Genomic DNA, 26985 nt, shown 5'->3' on the forward strand with positions numbered 1-26985 from the left:
TAAATATTACAATATTTCACAGGAAAAGAAATGCTAACCATTAGCCAGCAGTTAGGAAAATCTGGTCTGATTTAAGTGCAAGCAATGAGGAATACTGATGGGATCGGTAGCTAAAGGAAACAATGTTTTTATATATCCATCACTGATGATCCTTTTTCATATGTGTAGGAGGAAGGTTTATTCAGAGGTACAGATGATCTGAAGATTTTCAGGTTATTTGAGTTAGGTGCTCAATTCTGAATTCATTTGAAAGATTGTATGGTAAACATACCTGATAGCAATAACTTAAGCATATCCTGAGAACGACCCTGTGTGGCATACACACCTGAATGTGTGTTCTGAGCTAGGGAATCTGGGAATAGCCAACCTGGAGATTCTTTCTTGTCTATGAGGAATACCTGAGCCCCTGTCCCATCCTGTGGAACATGAGCCACACAGAGGATCAAGGTATCAAGTTTTGGGTTGAATGAAAGTCGTCAGGTGGAGGTCATTAGGAAAAGGGTACTAAGTGACAGTGCTATTTAAATGGCATGCTTTTTGTAAGCAGTTGCAGTTCTTCTGTCCAGCCTGCTGCTACTGGACTCCCCCTTGTATGTATGCCCTCAGTGAAACCCCATATCTCATTGACTAGCTCTGGATCTCTTACTTGGCCTCTTGAATCTGGTGCCATCCCCATTTGAGTGAGTAGAGATTCAGCACAACAAAGGTCAGCACAGACTTATCAGATCATCAGAGATCCTACTGGTATTCAGTTATTTCTAGGTACTTTGTGTGTAATGATGGATAGCACAAATTTTGATCTCTCAAACATCTCTATCTCCAACACTCTGAACTTTTTTACTTGACTGTCCCATAGTTAAAACTCCATGTCAAGCAATAAATTTATGATCTTCTCTTGCCTACTGAAACAGACTCTACCTATCTTTTCTATCTTAGTGAATGGTATCACAGTCTGTAGTTACCCAAGCCAGACCACTGGGAGTTACCTTTAACACTTTCCTTTTACCTGCATGTCTCCTTAAAGACCAAGTCCTCTTCACGGATTTAAGCTATTTTTGCCCCATATCTACTGGTATTGCCTTTGTTTAAAACCACTCAGGGTTTCTTATCGTCTTCGCCCTATACCCTGAACATAGCCTTTTGGGATTCCAACTTAATGTAGGCCTCCCATTAGACTCCTCAAGTAGGGGCTCTAGGTCTTATTCATGTCTCCTATGCCTACATTGTTGTCCAAACAGAAGCCTAAGGTTACTACCAGCAACTGGGGGGGAAAAAAGCAGCAGCAGCTTAAGGTTACTGTGTTTTGACTTTGGTGTAAGTTTGGCAGAAGATGGTTTCAGGACTGACTTGCTTTCCCTCCAAGCTTTCCACTTAAATTTCATTTCTGTCCGCTGCAAAACCTTTTCTTTTCATGCTAGGTCAGCAGTGTCTGTTTTTTGTTTGTTTTGTTTGTTTGTTTTGAGACAGTCTTGCTCTGTTGCCCCAGGCTGGAGTGCAATGGCACGATCATGGCTCACCACAACCTCCGCCTCCCGGGTTCAAGCGATTCTCCTGTCTCAGCCTCCCGAGTAGCTGGGACTACAGACACACATCACCATGCCTGGCTAATTTTTGTATTTTTAGCAGTGACGGGGTTTCGTTATGTTGGCCCAGGCTGGTGTTGAACTCCTGACCTCATGATCTGCCCGCCTCTGCCTCCCAAAGTGCTGGGATTACAGATGTGAGCCACCGCACCCAGCCAGCAGCGACTTTAAAAAGATATTCTTACGGCCATGCGCAGTGACTCATACCTGTAATCCCAGCACTTTGGGAGGCCGAGGTGGGAGGATCATTTGAGTTCAGGTGTTCGAGACCACATGGCCAACATGGTGAAACCCTGTCTCTACCAAAAATACAAAAGTTAGCTGGGTGTAGTGGCACTCACCTGTAATCCCAGCTCCACGGGAGGCTGAGGCAGGAGAATCGCTTGAACCTGGGAGACAGAGGCTGCAGTGAGCCGAGATCGCACCACTGCATTCCAGCCTGGGCAACAAGAGTGAAACTCCATCTAAAAAAGAAGATGTTTTTACTCTTTTATGCAACTTTTTCAGTTATTTCCATTGGGAGTATCATTCAATATCTAGTTTGTCACAATGGAAGTCTTGCCTAATCTAAAGGGACAGTTACACTTTAGCTCCTGCTGATCTTATTTGGTCTTATTGACTTGGTGTTGCCAAGTTGTTTGTTTGAAGTTAGGAATCTCATTGTTTTTAAAAATCCTTACTTTTAAATATGAGCAATGAATTTACTTCTTAAAAACGAGTGGGTTGTGGAGTAATGGTAAATGAAAGAAGCCAGGCGGAAAATAACACCTAAATATATGATTCCATGTTTATATGAAGGTTTAAAAAAAAAGGCAAAACTAATCTGTGATCTTGGGGTTAAAGTAGTGGCTGTTTTTAGGGGGGTATTGACTGGGAAGGGACATGAAGGAACCTTAGTCCTGGTAATGTTCCACATAATCTGAAAGGGGTTACATCGACATGTAAAATTCATTAAGCTATACACTTAGGTTTTGTGCACCTTGTTCTTTGTAAATTATAACTCAATTGGATTTTTTTTTTTTTCTTTTTTTTTTTGAGACGGAGTCTTGCTCAGTCGCCCAGGCTGGAGTGCGGTGGCGCGATCTCGGCTCACTGCAAGCTCCGCCTCCCGGGTTCAGGCCATTCTCCTGCCTCAGCCTCCCGAGTAGCTGGGACTACAGGCGCCCGCCACTACGCCCGGCTAATTTTTTTGTATTTTTAGTAGAGACGGGGTTTCACCGGGTTAGCCAGGATAGTCTCCATCTCCTGACCTTGTGATCCGCCCGTCTCGGCCTCCCAAAGTGCTGGGATTACAGGCGTGAGCCACCGCGTCCGGCCTGGATTTTTTTTTTTATGTAAGTTAGACAAAACTACAATCTGCCCATTTTCAACCTCTTCAAGATATTCTTAAATTTTATTCCTTGACTAAGCCAGAGAAATATATACTTGCATCACACTTTTGTCCTCTTAGAGAACTGTTCGTATTATACTGAGTTTTGGCATTAAACTATCAGCCCGCATGGGAAAATGTTTGAAGAAATACTTGTGTTGTTTTTTTGTTTTTGTTTTTAACTGAAGGGGTCTCTGTATGAAGATGGGTGGGAGACATTTTTCCCAGATAGTGCCAAGAATAATTTGGGAGCAGTTGATTTGCTTTCATAGCAATGATGTTTTCCTCTGTAGCTCACTAAGAAGTACAGAACCATATTTGGGACTGTTCTCTAGTGTAGACTATAGAACCTCACAGCATATATTTTCAATATTAATCTTACCCGCAAATTAATTAGAAGTTACACATTCAGTTATTTAACGAGCAAAATAAACATCTTCCCGTTAAGTTTTTTAGGCTTGAAATTTGTGTTGCATACATGTTTTTGGAAAATATCTGAATTTTGGCACTTTTACTATTTTCATTTGAAAAATTATTTCTGGTTATAATGATTGGCGTCAAATAGCATTGTCATGTACACTGTTAAATTGTAAATATCGAGGAAAATAAAATTGTGCTTTTAACTAGTGGTTATAGCAGTGACCGAATATAAGGTGGAACAATTTGTCTGGTAATATAATAGATGCTAAATAAGTTTTTTCCCTTTTTTCTTTCTTTTAGTTCCCTTGGTAATGAAGACCCAACAGATTCCTTCAAAAGTTCTTTTTAAAAAATTATTAAATAAGATCCGAAGCCAAAAATCTCTCTGGACAATTAAATCTATGTCTGAGGATGAAAGTGAAATGATTACGACTGTTAGTGAAATTGAGAGTAAAGCACCAACGGTTGAGTCAGGAACAATTGCCAGTGAAGAGAGAACATTATCCTCTGGGCAGGAACAAGGTATTTCTCTCTAAGAGTCTCATTTTATATAAACCCTTTTAAGTTGTTCAAAAGTAGGTTCATTTCTGAAAAATCAAATAGCAGTTAAAAGGAACAAAACATAATCTTGCTAATTAAAAGCAACAAAGAAACATTATAAAACCCTTAATCTTCTTTCAGACCACTTTTAATCTAGTATTGTTATTTACGTATATTCATTCCAATCTGATCAATGAATCAAAATTAACCAGTTCCTTATTGAGATGTTCAGGCCATTTTCTGATTTTTCTTGGCATTTTTGTGCTACAGCGGGCATCCTTTTAGTGAAATCTTTGCCCACATCTTTATTTCCTTCCTTAGGAAGGACTCTTTAAAGAATAACTCCTGATCAAAGGATATATGAACATGTTAATGGCTTTTGAGCATGTTGTATTCCCACCAGATACTTAGTTTCTTATTTGCTAATTTTAAATAATTTTCAGATAGGAAAAACAGGCTATTAACTGTACTTCCAGAAGTTATAAAGTATCTGTTCACATATAATTCAAGTATCTCCTTGATTGCGATTATTTTTAAAATGCGATTGGATTTGTATAGAAATGTTTTGCTTCTGTGCTTTTGAGAAAAGTGACTTGTGGTCTATATTTGGGTTTTGGATTTTATCCTGCGTCCCACAGGAAGCTATGAAGTATTTTCTTCCCTTGGCCCCTTGACAGTACCTTCCCTTGGTTTTCCTACTTTACTATTTTCTGTTGCATTTTCTTCGCTGTTTATCCACATCTCCATGTGGATATGCTTAGTCTAGAGCTCATTCCTCAAGTCCCTTCTCTTTATATCAAAACTCCCTAGTTGATCTCAAATGTCACACTTTACATTATCATCTATATGCTGATGTCTCCCAAGTGTGCATTTCTATTTTTGACTTCCTGTTTGAACTTGCCTACTTATTTAACTGTTTCCTTCTCTCGTATATCTAGTAATATCTTAAATTTTTCAGAAGTGACCTGTTGATATCCCCTCCCACCACACACCTGCTTTTCCTACAGTATTCCACATTTCAGTATCTGGCAATATGTTAATTCCCTTGCTCAAGCCAAAAACCTTATAATCATTCTGGTTCCCTCTTTTCATATCTTATGTCCAAACCATTAGCTGATCCAGTTGGCCCTACCCTCAAAATATATCCATAGTCCAACCATTTTTTTCCACCTACATCGTAGTTTAAGCCATGTTCATTTTCTAGGGTAGATTCTTGTAGTAGCCTGCTATTGTCAGCCTTTGCACCTCCCTATTGTCTCTTAACACAGTGGTCCTCTTAAAAGCAGGTAATCTCATGTCATTTCTTTGGATGAAGCCCTCCAATAACTGTCAGTTTCACTCAGTAAAAACCAGAGAGTTTATAGTGGTTTCAAAGCCTTATATGACCTGCATACATACACCCCCACCACCACTACTCCCATACTCACTACCTCTCTGACTTCATTTGCCTGCCATACCTCCCTCCCCATCTTCTACACTGTAGATGCCAGCTTGCTCGCTGTTTCTCAAACAGCAAACATAGGACTCGTGGTCTTAGCAATTGCTAGTCTTTTTGACTAGACTTCTCTTTTTCTCCCGTATTTCCTTGACTCACTCCCTCACTTCCTTCACATGTTTACTCAACTATCCCTTTCTCAATAAGGCCTTTTCTGACTATATAAAATGGCACACTTCTACTACTCCCCACCTCTACCCCAACCTCCACACCTTTCACTTCCTATCCCCTTTACCCTGCTTCCCCCCCATAGCTCTTATCAATATCTGATGGGCCCAGTAAAGTGACTTTGGTGCTTATTTTGCTTATTGTCTTAATGCCTACCCCACCCATCCATAAGGATAGGAACTTTGATTTTGTACATTGCTATGTCCCCAGAGTCTGGACTGCTGCCTTGTACAAAACAGGTGCTCAGTTAACATTTGTTGAATTAATCGAATAATTTAAAGCAAGAGAGGTAAATTTGGAATCTAGACATACATATGATATTTAAAGCCATAGGCGTAGAAAACCTCTTGGAGGAGAAATAATTTAGTGAAAAGAGGGCTTGTAAGACCATCTGAGGGATTCCAACATCTAGAAGATGGCTAGAGAAAGAGCAGATAGCAAAGTCAGTAAAAGGAGTGGCCAGAGAAGTAGGAGAGAATATGGTGTTGAAATCCAAAAAAGGGGACTCTCATAGTCAATCCATGACCAAGTTCTTTTGATAAAAGGGCCTGGCCAGGCGCGGTGGCTCATGCCTGTACTCCCAGCACTTTGGGAGGCCCAGGCAGGCGGATCACAAGGTCAGGATATCGAGACCATCCTGGCTAACACGGTGAAACCCCGTCTCCACTAAAAATACAAAAAATTAGCCAGGCGTGGTGGTGGTGGGCGCCTGTAGTCCCAGCTACTCGGGAAGCTGAGGCAGGATAATGGCGTGAACCCGGGAGGCGGAGCTTGCAGTGAGCCGAGATCGCGCCACTACTCCAGCCTGGGAGACAGAGCGAGATTCCATCTCATAAGAAAAAAAAAATGAGCCGGGCGTGGTGGCAGGCGCCTGTAGTCCCAGCTACTCGGGAGCATGAGGCAGGAGAATGGTGTGAACCTGGGAGATGGAGCTTCATATCACGCCACTGTCTTCCATTCTGGGCGGCAAAATGAGACTCTGTCTCAAAAGAAAGAAACAAAAAAGATAAAGGGCCTATATGAGCAGGCTTTCATCATTCTCATCTTGCTCTATTCCCCCCCTTGCCTCACTAAAACCATGCACACTAATCTCCCAGTTCCTTGAATGGGCCAAGGTTTGTTTCTTTATCCTCATGGGGACTTTTATACCCTTTGGTCTGTCTGGAAAGATCTCCTATACATCTTCACATTGTTTACCTGGCTGGTTCTTCGTTACCTTTCAAGTGTCTGCTTAAATGTCCTTTCCTCAGAGAAATTTCTTCTTGCCCAGAAATCTATTATTTATTATACTCTATTGTATAACCCTTCACTCTTTTTATATAGTACTTATCACAATTTCTAATTTTTTTTTTTTTTTTTTTTTTTTTTTTTTTTTTTTTTTTTTTTTTTGAGACGGAATCTGCTCTGTCGCCCAGGCTGGAGTGCGGTGGCGCAATCTCACTGCAAGCTCCGCCTCCTGGGTTTACGCCATTCTCGTGCCTCAGCCTCCCGAGTAGCTGGGACTACAGGCAAGTAGCTGGGACTACAGGCGCCCGCCACCACGCCCGGCTAATTTTTTCTATTTTTAGTAGAGACGGGGTTTCACCGTGTTAGCCAGGATGGTCTTAATCTCCTGACCTCATGATCCACCCACCTCGGCCTCGCAAAGTGCTGGGATTACAGGTGTGAGCCACTGCGCCCGGCCCACAATTTCTAATTTTATAATTTTTTGTGGGATAATTATATGATGGTTCTGCCACCTACTCTGTAAAGCCTCCTTGAGGCCTTTTCTCATTCACTGTGGTGTCCCTAGCATCTGCCGCATAAGTAGGTGCCCAATGAATTAATGAGTGAACGAACGGATAGCTCCATGCAGAGTATCTGGCTACCCAATCATGATCAGAACAAATTGCTTTAACTTCCTTCTCTGCTCTGGTTTCACAAATTATTTTTTAAAAAGCTAGTATCCAAATATATCAAAGATACATTGACATTTTGTTAGCTTCTCTTTTTTAACTTTGATATCTTGTTATTTCCACTCTGTTTATGCTTTTCTCCTGTGTTTGAAACCCTATCAGCATATCTTTTAAATCAGTTCTTCACGTTTTCGCAATTTCAGTCTTTCATCCCTGTTGTTATTAGGCTTGGGTTTAATAAGAAATGTATCTGATCATCAGGAAGGTGACTGGATCTTAACTAGATGAGACATTCAGATGGCCCTAGATTGAATCTGTTAATACCAGAATTTTATTATTTTGCTTTAAGTTTGACAATGATGATATATTCATAATAACAGTGGTATTATCTATTACAGTTGTTGAAAGTGATACACTAACAATTGAGTCTGGACCACTTGTCAGTGAAGATAAACCACTTTCGTGTGGTACACACTCTGGAAAAGAACAAGGTATTTCTTTTTATCACATCCTTAAATTAGACTCCTGGCATCTTGTGTTTTTTGTTTGTTTGTTTTAAATAAAATTACATGTGATATATTAAGAAAGGGCATTATAGTGGTGTCAAAATTCTAAATTATTGAAACTAATTTTTGTTTGGGGCATTCCCCTAGAAATAAGTGGGACTCTGCCTATCACAACTGTAGCTCAGAGTTCAGTTCTACTTCATCCTCAAGAAGAAGCAGCCAGGATTAGAATGTCAGCAAGACAGAAACAGGTAATTTGAAATTTTATTTTTAAAGGTTTATTTTTTCCCCTAGGTACTCTTATATAATTTTGTTTGGCCAATGAAATTTGTCTTAATGTCTGGCTACTTTTGATATCATGTTTTTGACATTGTCTTACACAAACATTTAGCTGATAAAATGCATGTTGTCTTTGCTCATACTGCTCATTCAACCCTTATTTTGTCTGCTTTATATTTTATTTGTATAGATCTTCCCTATAAAATTTATTAGCTTTTAAAAAGCAGAGACTATCTTCTTTAAAAAAATTCAGTTTATCCTACACAGTTTCTGATACAATGCTTTGTACATAGCAAGTATACAATAAATAATTGTTGAATTAACAAGTCCTTGTCATAATATTAGACACTCAGATGGGCTTTGTAATCTCACAAGTTTTTTGAAAAATAATACTTTAGAGGAAAAACTTTTAATATACAACCCCCTTTTTTTGCTCCGTCGCCCAGGCTGGAGTACAGTGACATGATCATGGCTCACTGCAGTCTTGACCTCCTCAATTCAATCCTCTAACCTCAGCCTCCTGAGTAGCTAGGACTATAGGTATGGGCCACCATGACCAGCTAATTTTTTTTTTTTTTTTCCTAGTAGAGATGAGGTCTTGCTGTGTTGCCCAAGCTAAACTTTAACCTCTTTAGGCCAGGCATGGTGACTCATGCCTGAAATCTCAGCACTTTGGGAGGCTGAGGTGAACAGATCTCTTGAGCCCAGGAATTTGAGAACAACCTGGCCAACATGGTGAAACACTGTCTCTACTAAGAATACAAAAATCAGCCAGGTGTGGTGACACACATCTGTAGTCCCAGCTACCCAGGAGGCTAAGGTGGGAGGATTGCTTGAACCCAGGAGATGGAGGTTGCAGTGAGTCAAGATCACACCACTGCACTTCAGCCTGGATGACAGAGTGAGACTCCATCCCCCCAAAAAAGAGAAAAATCTACTTAACTTATAATTTTGGTCTCATCTACTTTTAATAAAATATTTTTTAACCCAACTTACCTTGAAGGAGGCTAATTATTACTAAGCAAGCCAGTTTGTAGTCCTAGTTAGTTTTTTTCCGAAATACAGCTGGGGAATGATAATTCCGTGAGCCAGTATTTCTTCTCAGATAAACACTTTCTTAGGCCGGGCGCAGTGGCTCATACCTGTCATCCCAGCACTTTGGGAGGCTTAGGTGGGTGAATCACCCGAGGTCAGGAGTTTGAGACCAGCCTGGCCAACATGGTGAAACCCCGTCTCTACTAAAACTACAAAAATTCTCTGGGCGTGGTGGTGCGCACCTATAATTCCAGCTACTCAGAAGGCTGAGGTAGGAGAATCGCTTGAACACAAGAGGCGGAGGTTGCAGTCAGCCAAGATTGTGCCACTGCATTCAGCCTGGGTGACAAAATTATCTCAAAAAAAAAAAAAATTTTTTTTCGTCAATAGTCTAGAACAGTATTGTACAGTAGCACTTTCTGTGATGATGGAAATGTTCTATATCTATGTCCAGTATGTACCTGTTAGCCCCATGGGCTGTTGAATACACAAAATGTTGTTAGTGTAACTGAGGAACTGAATTTTAAGTTTTATTTAATTTTAATTAAATTTAAGTAGTCACATATAGCTAGTAACCACTGTATGGATAGTACAGTCATAGATGTACTACAGAACTGTAAACAATCTAAATTCAGGAGTTCTTATGAGTAAGGAAGAGGAGCTGTCTAGGAACTCAGTTTAAGCCACTGTTGCCTAACTAGGAATAGGTAAAGAATCAGGTCAAAACATTTTTTATTTTGAAAACAAGATCATTGTTCATTATCTCTAGTTCTTTATGTAATAAAACAACGTGCATGCCTTTTTTTACTTATTCAGTAAATATCTGTCTGTCAGGGACTGTACAGTGGTCCCTGCTTATCTACAGGGTATATGTTCCAAGACCCCTCGTGGATGCTTGATAGTACCAAACTGCAGATAATATTGATTTTTGATTTCTGTATATACTATGGGTGAATTTATTTTTCCTGCTTTATAATTCCACTGATAGAAGATTTACTCTTACCATAGATCTTAACAATCAGCTTATAATTCTTTTTCTTTCCTTATTGAGAACTTTCAACTTTTCACTAAAAGGAAGCACTTTGCAGCCTCTCTTTGACATATCTAAATTGCCAGCATTACTACTCTTGTGATTTGGAGCCATTATACAGTAAAATAAGGGTTATTTGAACACAAGCACTGTGATGCTGCAACAGGCAAGTTTTTGTAACAAAGATGGCTACTAAGTAACAAATGGCCTGGTCCAGTTTACAGCATGGATATGCTGGACAAAGGGATTATTCATGTTTTCAGCGTATAGAGCAGGACAGTACAAGATTTCATCACACTGCTTAAAATTGTGCATAATTTAAAACATGAATTATTTCTGGAATTTTCTGTTTAAGATTTTCTGGCTGCTATTGACCCTGAGTAATTAAACCACAAAAGCTAAATTGCAGATAGGAGGAGACTAAGGTGCTGGATTTGGCAGGCTAGTTTTGTCCTCATGAACTCAAACACGTTCTTTCTTAGAGTGTGAGTGTGCTTGTATAATATTAGAGTTTATGTGTTATCTTTCTGCCATTTTCTTCTGTTCCCTGCCTGACAAAAAAGACACAGAATGTTTTTCATTGCTTCTAGATAACTATACCTCTTAATGAATATGGCTAAGAAATCAAAGTATTTTAGGAGGCCTTGATATTTAATTTCTTTACTCATTATTTATACTATTAAATCTGTGAACATAGAATTTGGCTGTACATCATTTGCTACTTCAGGGTAGTTTTTCAGTGGTGATCACGGTTTCCCTGTGCTCTCAGAAAGTAGAAATAGTTTATTTATTTATTCTTTCTTTTCCTTCTGTTTTTTTACTTCTATCCCTTTTTCCCATTTCCCATCTTTTAATCCCATCCCCAGTTTAGGAATCCCAGCACTTTGGGAGGCGTAGGTGGGCGGATCACCTAAGGTCAGGAGTTTGAGACCAGCCTGGCCAACATGGTGAAACCCCGTCTCTACTAAAACTTCAAAACTACTTAGAATATCTGTTCAACAGCTATTCAGTGACAGCAACAGAGATAAAGCATCACCACTTGCTTCTTTGAAAATTGGTACTCTTGGTGAAGAAACCTAATTTCTTTTAAATGGAATGTGTGTTAGCTTTGCCTTTGTATGAGTTTGTTGTTAATAGATCAATAGTATTTTTGTTACCTAGATAATGGAAATAGAAGAGCAGAAGCAAAAGCAATTGGAATTACTTGAACAAATTGAACAGCAAAAATTAAGATTAGAAACTGACTGCTTCAGGGCTCAGCTGGAAGAAGAAAAAAGAAAAAAAACTCAACCAACTGGGGTAGGATGCAGAAAATCTCATCACTACATAAATCGTATGGTGAGGGGGGCAAGAAAATATGAGCACTTGTAGCATTTAAGAAAAGCAAAATGGATGGTCAGGCGTGGTGGCTCATGCCTGTAATCTCAGCACTTTGGGAGGACGAAACGGGCAGATCACTTCAAGTCAGGAGTTCGAGAGCAGCCTGGCCAATGTGGTGAAACCCCATCTCTACTAAAAATACAAAAATTAGCTGGGCGTGGTGGCACGTGCCTGTAATCCCAGCTACTGCGGAGGCTGAGGCAGGAGAATCGCTTGAACCTGGGAGGTGGAGGTTGCAGAGCGAGACTCCATCTCAAAAAATAATAATAATAATAAAAGTAAAATGCCTTTATAATTCTTATTTGGTCTTTTTTTAATATAACGTGTGTATATATGAATAAATTTGTATCAGTTACGGCTTTCATCTTTCAGTTTCTATAGGATATTAATAGATATGAACATGGTTTGTAGGTAATGTGTACGTTGAGCTTTTGGACCTGCACTAAAGGAGAATGACAGATTAGTTCATTTCTTACTAATGGAAATGCCAGTCATTTTGTAAAAAATAAAGCTGTATAGAAGTTTATAATTATAGAACTGGATGTAAAAAATACCTCAATACTTATTTCTAAATTTGCTTTTTAATTAGTAACTTTGTCTTTTATTAGGTTGGCATTGCTCCAGCATCATGCGCTGTAATTTCTGATGAAGATAGTCATAGGCAGATGATTCGTAACTATCAACATCAGCTTTTACAACAAAACAGGTATTAGCTAGGTTATAATTTATATGTGATCATATGTGGCTACATTTTTAGGATTTATTATTTCGTTTATATGAAGATCTAATTTGGATTTCCTTAGAACTATGGCATTTAGAACTGCCATTCTTAAAGGACAGTGTGAGTGTAATTTCTTTTCACCATGAATATTGCCAATCCTAGGTTGCTGTTTGTTAAATTTAATGTATAGATATGGGGCTTTTTGTTTTTCATTAAGAAAGAATAATTGCTTTTGTTTTTGTTAGGTTACACAGGCAGTCTGTTGAAACAGCCAGGAAGCGATTACTTGAATATCAAACTATGTTAAAAGGAAGGTGCCCATCGATGTCAGCTCCATCACTGATAACTGATTCTGTCATATCAGTGCCATCATGGAAATCTGAGAGACCAACTGCTATATCAGAGCATTGGGATCAAGGTCAGAGACTCAAGTTGAGTCCTGACAAATACCAACCCGTACAACCTGTACAGACCTCCAAATTAGAACAAGATCATTTTCAAGTAGCGAAACAAAATCACTTTCCACAAAGACAGGTGGAAACAGCAGAAACATCAGGAACTTCAGGTACTTTAACCAATCAGTCTTTAGAATCACAAGAACATCTAAGGCAATTCTCTCAGACTGAAACACAACAGAGAGACTATAAATTGGTCCCCGAAAATTCTGAGACACTTTCAAGGGCTTTGTCACATGACAGGCGGCTAATATCACAGGATGCTAGAAAAATATCTGAAACATTTAGGGCAACAACTTTTCAAAGTTTAGATTCCCAACAATTGTTCTCAGAGAATAGTGAAAATATATCTCCCCATCTAACTGAACCTTCTTCATTTGTACCACTGGTACCTCAGCATTCTTCTAGTTCTCTGCCTGTTAAAGTTGAATCAGGAAACATTCAAGAACCCTTTTCAGCCATGAGCAAAAGTACAGTTTCCACAAGCCATTCTATAATCAATCAAATGTATGATAGGCCTTTACTACCCTCAGAGAATATCACAGTCCAGCAAGGTAATATGAAGGCCCTCCAAGAACAGTTAGACCTACAGAAGAAAGTTCTTCAGGCAAGACAGGAAGCTCAGGAACAGTTGCTTTTATGCAAACAGAAAGAATTGGAACAGCAAACTGGCCTCTCGGTATTCCTTCCCTTGGTAACTCCAGATTTATCTGCTTTATTGCCTTCTGCCAAAGCAGATTTGGGGAGAACGCAGGAATCTTCACCAACCAAGAATAATACTGCAGTTTCCTCAGACCATCATGTGATCTCACAACTTCAGGATAGGCTTTTGAGTCTTTCACAGCCTATCCTATCACAGCAAAATAATTTTAAATTTCTCCAAGAGCAGTTGAATATTCAGAAGGATAGCCTTCAGGCTAGGCGAGAAGCCCAGGAAGTATTGTGTGTACATAAACAGAGTGAATTAGATGGAAGAGTATGTTCTGAACAGGCTGAGCCCTCTTCTTTCCCATTTCAGGTAGCTCAGCATACATTTACTTCACTACCATCTACTGATACGAAATCTGGAAAAACACAGGAGCAATATTCATCTAAGAGCGATAAAGGACTTGTTTCATACCAATCTGACATCCCCAAATCTCAGGATGGGTCTTTGAGTTTCCTACAGCAGTTCCTACCTCTACATGATAGTTTGAAGTTGCTCCAAGAACAGTTGACTAAACAGAGGGATACTCTTCAGGCTAGGCATGAAGCTCAGGTGGAATTACTTTTACATAGACAAAGAGATTTGGGGGACAGTAAGTCTGGGCCAGTGAGCTCTTCATCCTCACCAGTGGTTGTTCAGCATTCAGTTGCTTCACAAGCTTCTGCTAAAGCTGAGCCTAGGAGAATTCAGGAGCTTTATTTATCTGAGAAGGAGAATGTAGTTCCCTCCAGTCATTTGATAATCCCAACATTTCAGGATAAATCTCTTAGTTTTCCACAGCATAGCCTGCCACAGCAAGAAAATTTGACAATACTCCAAGAACAGTCACAAATACAAAGGGTAATACTTGGTGCTAAAGAAGGAGCTCAGGAATTTGTACACACAGAAAGTGAATTGGAGAAAAGGATTTCTTCTGAACAGACTGGCACCTCTTCATCCCTCTGCCAGGTAGATGAATCTGAGAGATTCCAGGAATGTGTATCAATCAAGAGTGACAGTACCATTCCCTTAAGCCATCCTAAAATCCCAAGATGTCAGGAAAGACTTTTGAGAGTTTCACAATGTATACTACCTCTACAAGATAATTTGGAGGAACACCAAGCATGGCTAGACACTGAGAAAGAAGCCTTTCATTTCAGCCAGAAAACCCAAGAAAACACAGCTTCTGAACAAAGTGGCTCATCTTCATTCATACCCCAGTTGGTACAGCTTTCATTTACCTCGTTAGCTTCAGCTGAGTCTGGCACAATCCTGGAACCTCTTTTAACAGAGAGTGAAAGTAAAATTTTTTCAGGCCACCTTCAGATCCCACAATTGCAAGATAGACTTTTGAGAATATCGCAACTTATCCAGCCTCAACAAGATAATTTGAAGGCACTTCAAGAACGGTTAGCTACACAGAGAGAAGCCATCATTCTAGCTAGACAAGAAGCTCGGGAAGAATTACTTTTACATCAACAGAGTGAATGGGAGGGAAGAATATCTCCTGAGCAGGTTGACACCTCTTCCTTACCCCTAGTACCACAGCATTCATTCACCTCATTACCTCTTACTGAATCTGAAAGAAACCAAGAACCATGTTCAATTAACAGTGATAATATGGTATCCTCAGGTCCCTCAGAGATAACATTGCCTGATAGGCCGTTGGGCTTATCACATCTTGTTTTACCTCAACAAGATAATTCGATTGCACTCGAAGAACACTTGCATGCACAGACAGATTTCCTTCCTTCTATTGAGAAAACCCAGAAAGAACTGGTTTTGTCACAACCATGTAAATTTGAGGAAAAGGTATCTTCTGAGCATTTTATCCAGTCTCACCATGGTGATTTGCAGGCACTTCAACAGCAGTTGGATACACAGAAGAAAGCCATTCGATCTATACATGAAGTCCAAGAAGAATTGCTTTTGCAAAGATTAAGTGAATTAGAGAAAAGAGTATCATCTGAACAAGTTAGCTCCTCTTCATTCTTATCCCAGGTAGTACTGCCTGTTGTTGACTCTGAAAGAACCCAGAAGTCTTTCCCAACCAAAAGTAATGATACTGTTCCCTCAAGTCATCCTGAGATCCCAAGATTACAGGATAGACTTTTGAGTTTATCACAGCTTATCCTGCCTCAGCAAGATAATTTGACAGCACAGTTGGATGCACAAAGGGAAGTGGTGTATTCTTATGAGAAACCCCAGGAAGAACTGCCTTTAAACAAACAAACAAAGTTGAACAAAAGTGAATCTGCTGAGCATACTATCCCCTCTTTGTTGCTACCCAAGGAAACAGAGCATTCGTTTATTCCACTACCTTTTGCAGAAGCTAAACCTAAAAGCACTTGTGAATTGTATTCATCCCAGAATGAACATGCAGCTCCCCCAAGTGGTCCTGTGATCCCAGGGTTTCAAGATAGACTTCTGAGTTTTTCACAGCCTGTCTTAGCTCAGCAAGATAACTTGGGACTTCAGAAGCAGTTGGATCTACAAAGAGAAGTTTTGCATTATAGCCAGAAAGCCCAAGAAAAATTGCTTGTACAGAGACAAACAGCATTGCAGCAGCAGATACAGAAACATGAAGAGACTTTGAAGGATTTCTTTAAAGACAGTCAGGTATGTTTTAAACCTGAATAATAATGAAACAATAGAAGCTTAAACCCAAATCAGTTTTTAATACTAGTATTACAAGTTTTCAATTATTGAGAATAAGTAGTTTGACCTTAACTGTGCTTTGATTTTCCACCCTAAATGATATGGAAGTTAAAACAAAAATCAATCCACCCACATGGTATTTATGAGGTTAAGTGTTACGTGAAGCCCAATTAATTTATTTTTTTAAATTTTCTTTTGTTTTTTCTTTTTCTTTTTTTTTTTTTTAAGACAAGGTCTTGTTCTATTGTCCAGGCTGCGGTGCATTGCACCATGTCGGCTCACTGCAACTCCCACCTCCTGGGTTTAAGTGGTTCTTGTGCCTCAGTCTCCCAAGTAGCTGGGATTACAGGCGTGCACCACCATACCTGGCTAAATTTTGTATTTTTTTTTTTTTTTTTAGTAGAGATGGGGTTTCACTATGTTGACCAGGTTGGTCTGAAACCAACTTCAGCCTCCCAAAGTGCTGGGATTACAGGTGTGAGCCACCACACCTGGCCCGAAGTTCAGTTAATTTCACATGCAAACACACCACAAAACAATGTAGATTCTTATTTTGGAGTTTTGTTTTAATGCATTTTAAGCTTACTGTAAGATTAAAATTGTAAAAAATAACTGGTTAGCAGAATTTATCTTATGCAGCAACGGACATTGTGCTCTTTGTTGACATTTATATACAAATCAAAATCAATACCATCCTTTTTTCTCAAGTGACACTATTATGGCTTGTTGTAAAACTGGCAATGATTTTAGGCTGATGTAGAACTGGACCTGCTGCTTATATCTGAATTGTTCATAAGACTCTGGCCCAGTGACTCATTCATAGTTGCCCTACCGGGGAGACGAGTATGTTCTAAATTTGAATGTATCCTTTTTATTTTAAAAGGCCAGTTCCGCTGGGCATGGTGACTCAGGCCTATAATTCCAACACTTTGAGAGGCCATGGCAGGTGGTTCTCCCAAGCCCAGGAGTTCAAGACCAGCCTGGGCAACATGGCAAAACCCTGTCTCTACAAAAAATACAAAAATTAGCCAGGCATGGCCGGGCGCGGTGGCTCAAGCCTGTAATCCCAGCACTTTGGGAGGCCGAGACGGGCGGATCACGAGGTCAAGAGATCGAGACCATCCTGGTTAACACAGTGAAACCCCGTCTCTACTAAAAAATACAAAAAACTAGCCGGGCGAGGTGGCGGGCGCCTGTAGTCCCAGCTACTCGGGAGGCTGAGGCCGGAGAATGGCGTGAACCTGGGAGGCGGAGCTTGCAGTGAGCTGAGATCCGGCCACTGCACTCCAGCCTGGGCGACAGAGCTACACTCCGCCTCAAAAAAAAAAAAAAAAAAAAAAAATTAGCCAGGCATGATAGCATGTACCTCTAGTCCTAGCAACTCTGGAGGCTTACGTGGGAGGATGACTTGAGCCCAGGAGGTTGAGGCTGCAGTAAACCATATTATGCCACTGTACTCCAGCCTGGGTAATGAGGGAGACCCTATCTCAAAAAAATAAATAAATGAAAGGCTACTTCCTAAATTTATTATTTAGTCTAAATAGAATTCTACAAATCCTTTAATGTAGAAAAGAAGCTTAAGTTGGGTTCAGGAAGAGTTAATGTCTAGAGATTTACTGGTCATTTAAAGGAAAAGTAATGGCAAAAAAAAAGCAGAGGGAAATACTCAAATATAATCTCTTATGGAAAGATGCAATGGAGGCTAAGTTTTTTTTGTTTTGATTTTTGTTTGTTTGTTTGTTTTTGAAATGGAGTCCTGCTCTGTGACCAGGCTGGAGTACAGTGGCGTCATCTTGGCTCACTGCAACCTCTGACTCCCTGGTTCAAGCGATTCCTTTGCCTCAGCCTCCCGGGTAGCTGAGATTACAGGCCCAGCTAATTTTTGTATTTTTTATAGAGACAGGGTTTTGCCCTGTTGCCCAGGTTGGTCTCAATCTCCTGACATCATGATCTGCCCGCCTTGGCCTCCCGAACTGCTGGGATTACAGGCATGAGCCACTGCACCTGGCTGGAGACTAAGTTTTTAAGTCCAAAGCTGTGAATGGTTGTATTTTCTTTCTTTCTTTCTTTCTTTTTTTTGAGATGAAATCTTGCTCTGTTGTCCAGGCTGCAGGCTGGAGTGCAATGGCACGATCTCGGCTCACTGCAACCTCTGCCTCCCAGTTTCAAGTGATTCTCCTGCCTTAGCCTCCTAAGTAGCTGGGATTATGGGCACGCACCACTACGTCCAGCCAATTTTTGTATTTTTAGTAGAGATGGGGTTTTACCATGTTGGCCAGACTGGTCTTGAACTCCTGACTTCAGGTGACCTGCCCACCTTGGCTTCCCAAAGTGGTTACAGACGTGAGCCACAGTACCCGGCCAAATGGTTGTATTTTCAGTGGAAATCCTTTTGGCATTAGAAGCATATCTTATTTTTTATATATAGATAAAAATGAAAAGTGTGATTGATAGAACTGTTTATTTGGTTGACTTTCTAATTTAAGAAGGGAGATAAAAATCTAATGAAGACTTCTTCACGTGATCCCCCAACTTGTGTTTCCCCACCCTCATCTCCACTTTTTCAGATAAGTAAGCCCACAGTTGAAAATGATTTAAAAACCCAGAAGATGGGACAGCTCAGAGAGTGGTTTCCTAACACACAAGATCTAGCAGGAAATGATCAGGAAAACATTAGGCATGCAGATAGGAACAACTCTGATGATGATCATTTGGCTTCAGACGACACTAGTGCCAAGCAAAGTGGTAAGATAATTGTGTTTGATTGTAATTATTTCACTGATTATTCCTTGTTTTCGTCCCCTGTAGTTTGCTAGTTGAAGAAAAGTTAGAAGTATGTTAATAGATTTTGTATTGTACCCAACCTTGTCATTGACTTAATAGGTGAGCATCTGGAAAGAGATCTGGGGAGAAGATCCTCAAAACCACCTGTAGCAAAAGTCAAGTGTGGTTTGGACTTAAACCAGCATGAACTTAGTGCGATACAAGAAGTAGAGTCACCAGCAAGTGGCAGAACTTCTCTACTAGGTAAATAGATGGTTTGATAAAATAAGATTTTTAAATAATTTGCCAGTTTTCTACTTTTTTTTGAGATGGAGTCTTGCTCTGTTCCCCAGGCTGGAATGCAATGGTGTGATCTCGGCTCACTGCAACCTCCACCTTCAGGGTTCAAGCAATTCTCCTGCCTCAGCCTCCCGAGTAGCTGGGATTACAGGTGCCCACCACCACATCCAGCTAATTTTTGTATTTTTAGTAGAGACAGGGTTTCACCATGTTGGCCAGGCTGGTCTTGAACTCCTGACCTCAGATAATCTGCTCGTCTCAGCCTTCCGAAGTGCTGGGATTACAGGCGTGAGCCTCCACACCTGGTCTACATTTTTTCAGAGTGTAAAATGTTTTTTGTTAAACTTACAGCAGAAAAGGGAGATTGGAGAAAAAAAAAAAAAAAAAGAAACCTAGACTGACTTTCATGAAAAGGAAAAAATGGTTTATGTAAACAGTATTTAAAATTTGGACTTAAGGAAATGTGGCATGGGTAATAACTATGACTATACAGTTTCTTTATCTTGTTTATGAGGAAACCAACTTATTGTAGACAAAAATTTTTTGATTTTCTGTGTTCTGACACACTTGTTCCCTCTGCTTCCTTTCATGTCTGCCTTCTAAATGTGTTTCTTTAGGATACACTCAGGTTGTTTTTTTTCTCTTTTCCTTTGTCACTTTCTACTTTCCTACCTTCATTGCTCTTTTCTTGTATTTTTATAGGATTATTATGCTTAAATCCTGGCTTTATGGTCAATTAGAACAGATATATTTACTCACTGTACTACTTTCTACATGCAGGTGTCAGAAAAAAATATTAAAACCCATCCCTGTAATTCTTAATAAATAGTCTTATGTGAATTTCATAATTATTTGTAGAATTCAGATTCACTAAATAATTTTCTCGATCAAATTTATCAAAATAAATTATTTTTTAAAGGGGAAAATTAGTTTTGTCAATAGAAAGGTACTTAGAAGTTGTATCCTCGTTAGTATAGTAGTTGAAAAAAAAAGCTGTAATGTTAGTATTAGCTGTTTTGATCTTCAGCTATAAAATATTGTACCTGTGTTTCTGAGCGTTTGAAAGAATTAAGGGAGGTATGCCAGGTGCAGTGACTCACACCTGTAATCCCAGCACTTTGGGAGGCTAAGATGGGAGGACCGAGACCAACCTGGTGTAACACAGTGAAACCCCATATGGTGGCGCTTGCCTGTAGTTCCAGCTACTTGGGAGGCTGAGGTGGGAGACTCACCTAAGCTCAGGGGGTTGAGACTGCAGTGGTTTCTTTTAAGTCTAGGAATAAGTCTAAATAAGTCAAGATCGCTAGGTAGGCGAACTAAAATCCCTACCAAAACCCCCAGTAGGTGAACTACCGGGCCCTCATGATCTTTCTCTTCCTCCCAAGACTTAGTAAGTGTCATTTGTTTGGTAAACTTATTCAGATTTCCTTCTCATGAAGTCTTGTTCTCATCATAGCCTTTACCGTACTTCTTAGGGTAATACTTGTATCATCATATTACATGCAAGTAATTTAAAAAGGGAAATAGCGCTCAAAGGTATAACATGAAACAGCAGTTCTTCCTGCCCCCTACACACCCTTTAATACCACTCACCAGAGGCAGTTACTTTTCAAGTCTTTTAAGTATTTCTTCTTGTATTTACTTCCATAGTTGCAGTGGGTTTAAGCAAAAATTAAGCTAAATTATCATTACGGTGATACATAGACCTTTTTCACTGCTGAGTTCATTAGTATATTATGTGATTATATTTTATTTTTCTAAACTTTTTTTCGTGTAGTAAATTGTCTTCTTTATTTAATTTGCTTAAAGTTTTTTTAGAGTGTCTGTCCACTTTCTACTACTTCAGTTAAATACTTCTCAGTATAATGTAGTTTGCACTATTTTCTCTGTGTGTGGAACACCTTTTAGTTGGAAGTTTTATGGGCCATGCTATGCATTCTTAACAAGGGTGTTTTTCCCCCTACAGGGATAAAAATTGGTTCTTGGGGAGGTGAAAAAAACTTTTACTATTTATATGTACAAAGCACAAATATGCATAAACAGATATGCAGTATATTTGTGATTATTAAAACTGAATGGGGATAGAGGCAATTTGAAAAGGAAAAGTCTAAAAAGACTCCTTAAGGGATGATAAAAGTAAGGTTGAGAAATACTGATCTATATTGATCTTCCCATTTTTTCTTCTCTTCCTTGTAGTTCATTTCTTTTTCTTTGGGTTTTGTTTTCTGGGCAAATTGTCTTAATTTTGTCTTCTGACTTTTCTTTTGAACTTTTGATCAAATTGTAGTTTCTAAAAGGTTACTCTTTTTCTCTGATTATTTTCCTTTTTTATAGCATCCTGCTGTTGTTTCATGGATGCAGAATATCTACTTCAAATATTTATAGTGGATTTTTTGGTTTGGGGTTTTATATTTTTTGTTTGAGTTCTTTCATTTTTTGTTGTCTCTGTCTTATACTTTAGAGCCTTTCCTCTAATATCTTCATATTTGAAGGGGATGCTAAAAGGCCAGTTGGAGGTTTTGTCAGGGTGAGGGGCCATATGTGCTGTTGGACTTTATTGGAAAAAGTATGGCTTTGTAGAGAGGACGCTCACCTTAGTATCTGTCGTTCTATTCCTTGAGGGAAGTTTAGTTTATTCAAAGAAATACCTTCTAAGCTTGATATAAGCCTGGCTGTTGATATTATTGAGCCAGACCTAGGAGATCTGGATTGAGGATACAGACTTTGTTTTAATGCCCTCTGATTTCCTTATGGCATTCTGTCACCCCCTTCCACTCTTGCCTCCTTTCTGTGTCTGATCCCCTGGACCCCAGAGTGTATCAGATTCAGTTTCTCCGGAGAATAAACCTTTAGTTTCCTCTGGAGATGTTGTTGATGGACAGGGATCTCAGGAGAGGGATATAACTCTTCCAAGTACATAGTCTTAAATGTTCTGTTTTTAGTTTCCTGCTGCATGTAGTCCTTTTGTAGTAGCCTAGCACCCTTAATTCCCCAGTTTTTGGGAGGATGCTTTATCAAAATATAACCTTCAAAGAAGTGCACAAATCATGTTTGTTTCAGTGGTTTATCACTGTAATAATCACACCCATCCAAACACCACCAGGTCAAGAAGTGGAACATTAGAGAACCCAGTAAACAGTTCTCTTTTACCTTCCCAGTTATCATCCCCTCTCTTCTAAACCATATCTTGATTCTTATACCACAAATTAGTTGTGGTTATTTTTGAACTTTATATATAAATTGTGAATGCGTGTTATAATGGCTGGTAAATTCTCCATGAATTTTCTTTGTGATCAGTCAATACTGGGGCATAATCTGATGTGGTGAGGTAGCAGCATCATTAAAAGCTTAGTAAAATTGAGTACAAATAATGTAAAAGCTTGACTGTGAAAGATAAGGAATTATTATTTTCTTGCTATGTACTTTAAGTCTTTAAGGGTTTAGATTTCTACCCATAATCTAAATTGGCACTTTAGTTCTAGCTATTAATAGTTCCAGAAACTGAAGTGGAAATTTTTTTTTCCCCCAGGTAAACCAGGTATTTATCAAGACAGAGACCCCCTGAGAGTCTCAATAAGCCGAGAACAAAGTTTCTTTGGGAGCCCACTGGCCTGTGATCCATTTAGTTGTCTTCAACAGGTTGGCCAAGAGAATGTCTGTGGTGATGACTATGATGAAGCAGGTGAGAAATAAATGGAAAGTAGAATTGTATACACAAGGATACATGGACAAAAGATACTTATTATTTTGTTATTTGTAATGGTGAAAAATGGTAAATAACCTTAGTTACTGCTGTTAATGGAATCGTTATGATGCACCCTTACTATATTTTTCTATGCAGTCATTAAATGAGTAATTTTGCTTTTAAATTGTTTTACTAAATGCCAGTAAGAAGTTTATCAAGGTATGAGTTTTATACAATTGGCAGCATCCGTAAATTTTATGTTTAAGCTTATTTGTAACAATCCATATCTAATTAAGTACTGTTAAATATTTTAAAAAGTCTATCTGTGGGCATTCTAAATAAGCTCGTTTATGTTTATTTCTAAATATTTGGAAAATAAAGATAATTACAAGGAAAAATATTTAAATCACTTCATCCTAACACCCAAAGACAGCCAATGTTAATCTTCTCACTTCTGAATTTATATATATATAACGGAGGATATTTTATATATAATTTGTGTACTGATCCTACAAAGCATAATTGTAGTACTATTTTATTAGTTGTAAGGCATCTTTTAAGAAGTTACATTTTGGCCAGGCACAGTGGCTCACGCCTGTAATCCCAGCACTGTGGGAGGCAAAGGCTGGCAGATCATGAGGTCAGGAGATTGAGACCATCCTGGCTAACACCATGAAACCCTGTCTGTACTAAAAATACAAAAAATGGGCAGGTATAGTGGTGGGTGCCTGTAGTCCCAGCTAGGCAGGAGAATGGTGTAAACTCGGGAGGTGGAGCTTGCAGTGAGCCGAGATCAAACCACTGCACTCCAGCCTGGGCGACAGAGCGAGACTCCGTCTCAAAAAAAGAGAGAAGTTACATTTTATAGCCAGATTTATTTTTATTTTAGCTGTACATCTACTTAGATAATTGATATCTTGTATCTATAGTTGAGTGGAATGAGAGATGAAGGAAAGGGATATTCTTTTGAGGGTTTATAAAAAAATTAACTTCAATATCTCCTCTTTAAATTGTGGATTAAAATAACTAAAGGATATAATTTTCAGTGAACTATAATTTTTGACATTTTAAAATAAAAGATTATTTTTTAATTTTTAATTTTTGTGGCTACATAGTAGGTGTACCTATTTATGGACTATATGAGATAGTTTGATAGTGGTATACAATGTATAATATTCACATCATGGTAAATGGGGTATCCATCACCTCAAGCATTTATACTTAATTACAAACAGTTCAATTACAGTTTTAGTTATTGCAAAATGTACAATGAAATTATTCACTATAGTCACCCTGTTGTGCTAGCAAATACTAGATTTTATTCTATCTAACTGCTTATTTGTGCCCATTAACCATCCCCACTCCCCAAACGACCCCCAACTACACTTCCCAGCCTCCGATAACTCATTGTTCTACTCTCTATTTCCATGAGTTCAATTGTCTTAATTTTGAGTTCCCACAAATAAGTGAAAACATATGAAGTTTGTCTTTCTGTGCCTGGCTTATTTCACTTAACATAATAACCTCCAGTTCCATCCATGTTATTGCAGATGACATGAGCTTGTTCCTTTTTATGACTGAATTGTACTCCATTGTGGTGTGTGCCACATTTTCTTTATCCATTTGTTTGTTGATGGACATTTAGGTCGCTTCCAAATCTTGGCTGCAGTTAACATGGGAGTGCAGATATCTCCTCAGCATACTGATTTCCTTTCTTTTGGGTATATACCTAGCAGCAGGATTGCTGAATCATATGGTAGCAATATTTTTAGTTTTTCGAGGAACGTCCAAACTGCTCTTCATAGTGGTTGTACTAATTTACATTCCCACCAACGGTGTTCCCTTCTCACCACATCTTTGCAAAACATTCATTATTACCTGTCTCAGATAAAAGCCATTTTAACTGGACTGGGAGGACATCTCAAAGTAGTTTTGATTTGCATTTCTCTAGTGATCATTGGTGTTGATTGAGCACCTTTTCATATGCCTGTTTGCCATTTTCTTCTTCTGAGAAATGTCTGTTCGGATTTTCTGCCCATTTTTTAATCAGATAATTAGATTTTTTCCTACAGAGTTGTTTGAGCTCCTTATATATTCTGGTTATGAATCCTTTGCCAGATGGATTGGTAATTACAAACATTTTCTCCCATCCTATTGGTTGTCTCTTCACTTTGTTGATTGTTTCCTTTGCTGTGCAAAAGCTTTTTAATGCGATTCCATTTGTCCATTTTTGCTTTCGTTTCCTGTGCTTGTGGGGTATTGCTCAAGAAATCCTTTGCCCAGACCAGTGACCTGGAGGGTTTCCCCAATGTTTTATTTTAGTAGTTTCAAGTTTGAGATCTTAAATTTAAATCTTAAATCCATTTTGGTTTGATTTTTGTATATGGTGAGAGACAGGGGTCTAGTTTTATTCTTCTGTATATGGATATCCAGTTTTCCCAGCACCATTTACTGAAGAGACTCTCTGTTCCTCCATGCATGTTCTTGGCACCTTTCTCAAAACTGAGTACACAGTAAATGTATGAAATTGTTCCTGGGTTCTCTATTCTGTTCCATTGATCTGTGTGTGTCTATTTTTATGCTAGTACCATCCTTTTTTGATTACTGTAACTCTGTAGTATAATTTGAAGTTAGGTAGATTCCTCCAGTTTTGTTCTTTTTGCTCAGGATAGCTTTGGCTATTCTGGGTCTTTTGTGGTCGCATATAAATTTTAAGATTTTTTTTCTATTTCTATGAAGAATGTCACTGGTATTTTGATAGGGCTTGCATTGAATCTGCAGATTGTTTTGGATAGTATGGACATTTTAATAATGTTGGGATTCTTCCAATCCAGGAATGTGGAATATCTTTCCATTTTTTGTGTGTCCTCTTTAATTTCTTCCATCAATCTTTTACAATTTTCGTTGTAGAAATCTTTCACTTCTTTTGTTAATTCCTAGGTATTTAATTTTCTTTGTAGCTGTAGTAAATGGGATTACTTTCTTGATTTCTTTTTCAGGTGATGTGCTTTTGGCATATAAAAATGCTGTGGTGAAAGTGGGCATCCTTGTGTTTCAGATCTTAGAGGAAAGGCTTTCAGGTTTTTCCCCATTTGGTATGATACTAGCTGTGGGTCTGTCATATATGGCTTTTATTGTGGTATATTCCTTCTGTACCCAGATTTTTAAGGTTTTTATCATGAAGGAATGTTGAATTTTATCAGATGCTTTTCCAGCATCCATTGAAATGATCATGTGGTTTTTGTCCTTCATTCTGTTGATAGGATATATCACATTGTTTGTTTTGCATACATTGAACCATCCTTGCATCCCCGGGATAAATTCCACTTGGTCGTAATGAATGATCTTTTTAATGTGTTATTGAATTTGATTGCTAGTATTTTATTGAGGATTTTTGCATCAGTATGCATCAGAGATATTGACTTGTAAATTTTATTTTATTGCGTCTTTGTCTGGTTTTGGGATTAGGGCAATACTGGCCTTGCGGAATGAGTTTGGCAGTATTTCTTCCTCTTCTGTTTTTCAGAATAGTTTGAGTGGGATTGGTATTAGTTTGTCTTTAAGTGTTCAGTAAAATTCAGCGGTGAAGCGATAGTGTCCTGAGCTTTTCTTTGCTGGGAGACTTTTTATTTCAGCTTTGATCTGATTACTCGTTCTTGGTCTACTCAGGTTTTGGATTTCTTCATGGTTCAACCTTGGTAGGTTGTATGTGTCTAGGAATTTATTCATTTCTTCTAGTTTTCCAATTTTGGCATATAGTTGCTAATAGTAGTCTCTAATGATCCTTTAAATTTCTGCGGTACCTGTTATAATGTCTCCTTTTTCATTTCTGATTTTATTTATTTGGGTCCTCTCCTTTTTTTTATAATTAGTCTGGCTAAAGATTTGTCAATTTTTAAAATCTTTTCATAAAACCAATTTTTGGTTTCTTGATCTTTTGCATTATTTTATTCATTTCCCTTTCATTTATTTCTCCTCTGATCTTTATTGTTTCTTTTCTTCCACCAACCTTAGGTTT

The 26985-nt window shown here is 38.7% G+C and overlaps 1 protein-coding gene across 10 annotated transcripts in view; it reads left to right on the forward strand.

Annotated features, from left to right (window-relative positions):
- The window catches only part of CEP295 (centrosomal protein 295), a 70864-nt gene that overhangs the window by 22887 nt on the left and 20992 nt on the right, over positions 1 to 26985 (forward strand). For 7 of the 10 annotated variants that reach the window (XM_038005326.2, XM_038005331.2, XM_008020534.3 and 4 more), the window contains 9 exons: positions 3673 to 3894; positions 7869 to 7961; positions 8124 to 8227; positions 11482 to 11619; positions 12309 to 12406; positions 12667 to 16180; positions 18787 to 18964; positions 19103 to 19246; positions 22812 to 22964. In XM_038005326.2, the coding sequence (XP_037861254.2) occupies positions 3673 to 3894; positions 7869 to 7961; positions 8124 to 8227; positions 11482 to 11619; positions 12309 to 12406; positions 12667 to 16180; positions 18787 to 18964; positions 19103 to 19246; positions 22812 to 22964 (4644 nt within the window). Of the gene's footprint in view, positions 1 to 3672; positions 3895 to 7868; positions 7962 to 8123; positions 8228 to 11465; positions 11620 to 12308; positions 12407 to 12666; positions 16181 to 18786; positions 18965 to 19102; positions 19247 to 22811; positions 22965 to 26985 lie in introns of those variants that run through there. The other 3 variants (XM_038005332.2, XM_038005336.2, XM_038005335.2) reach the window with 2 other exon arrangements.

This window comes from Chlorocebus sabaeus, chromosome 1 (assembly GCF_047675955.1).
Source record: "Chlorocebus sabaeus isolate Y175 chromosome 1, mChlSab1.0.hap1, whole genome shotgun sequence".
Lineage (NCBI taxonomy): Eukaryota > Metazoa > Chordata > Mammalia > Primates > Cercopithecidae > Chlorocebus > Chlorocebus sabaeus.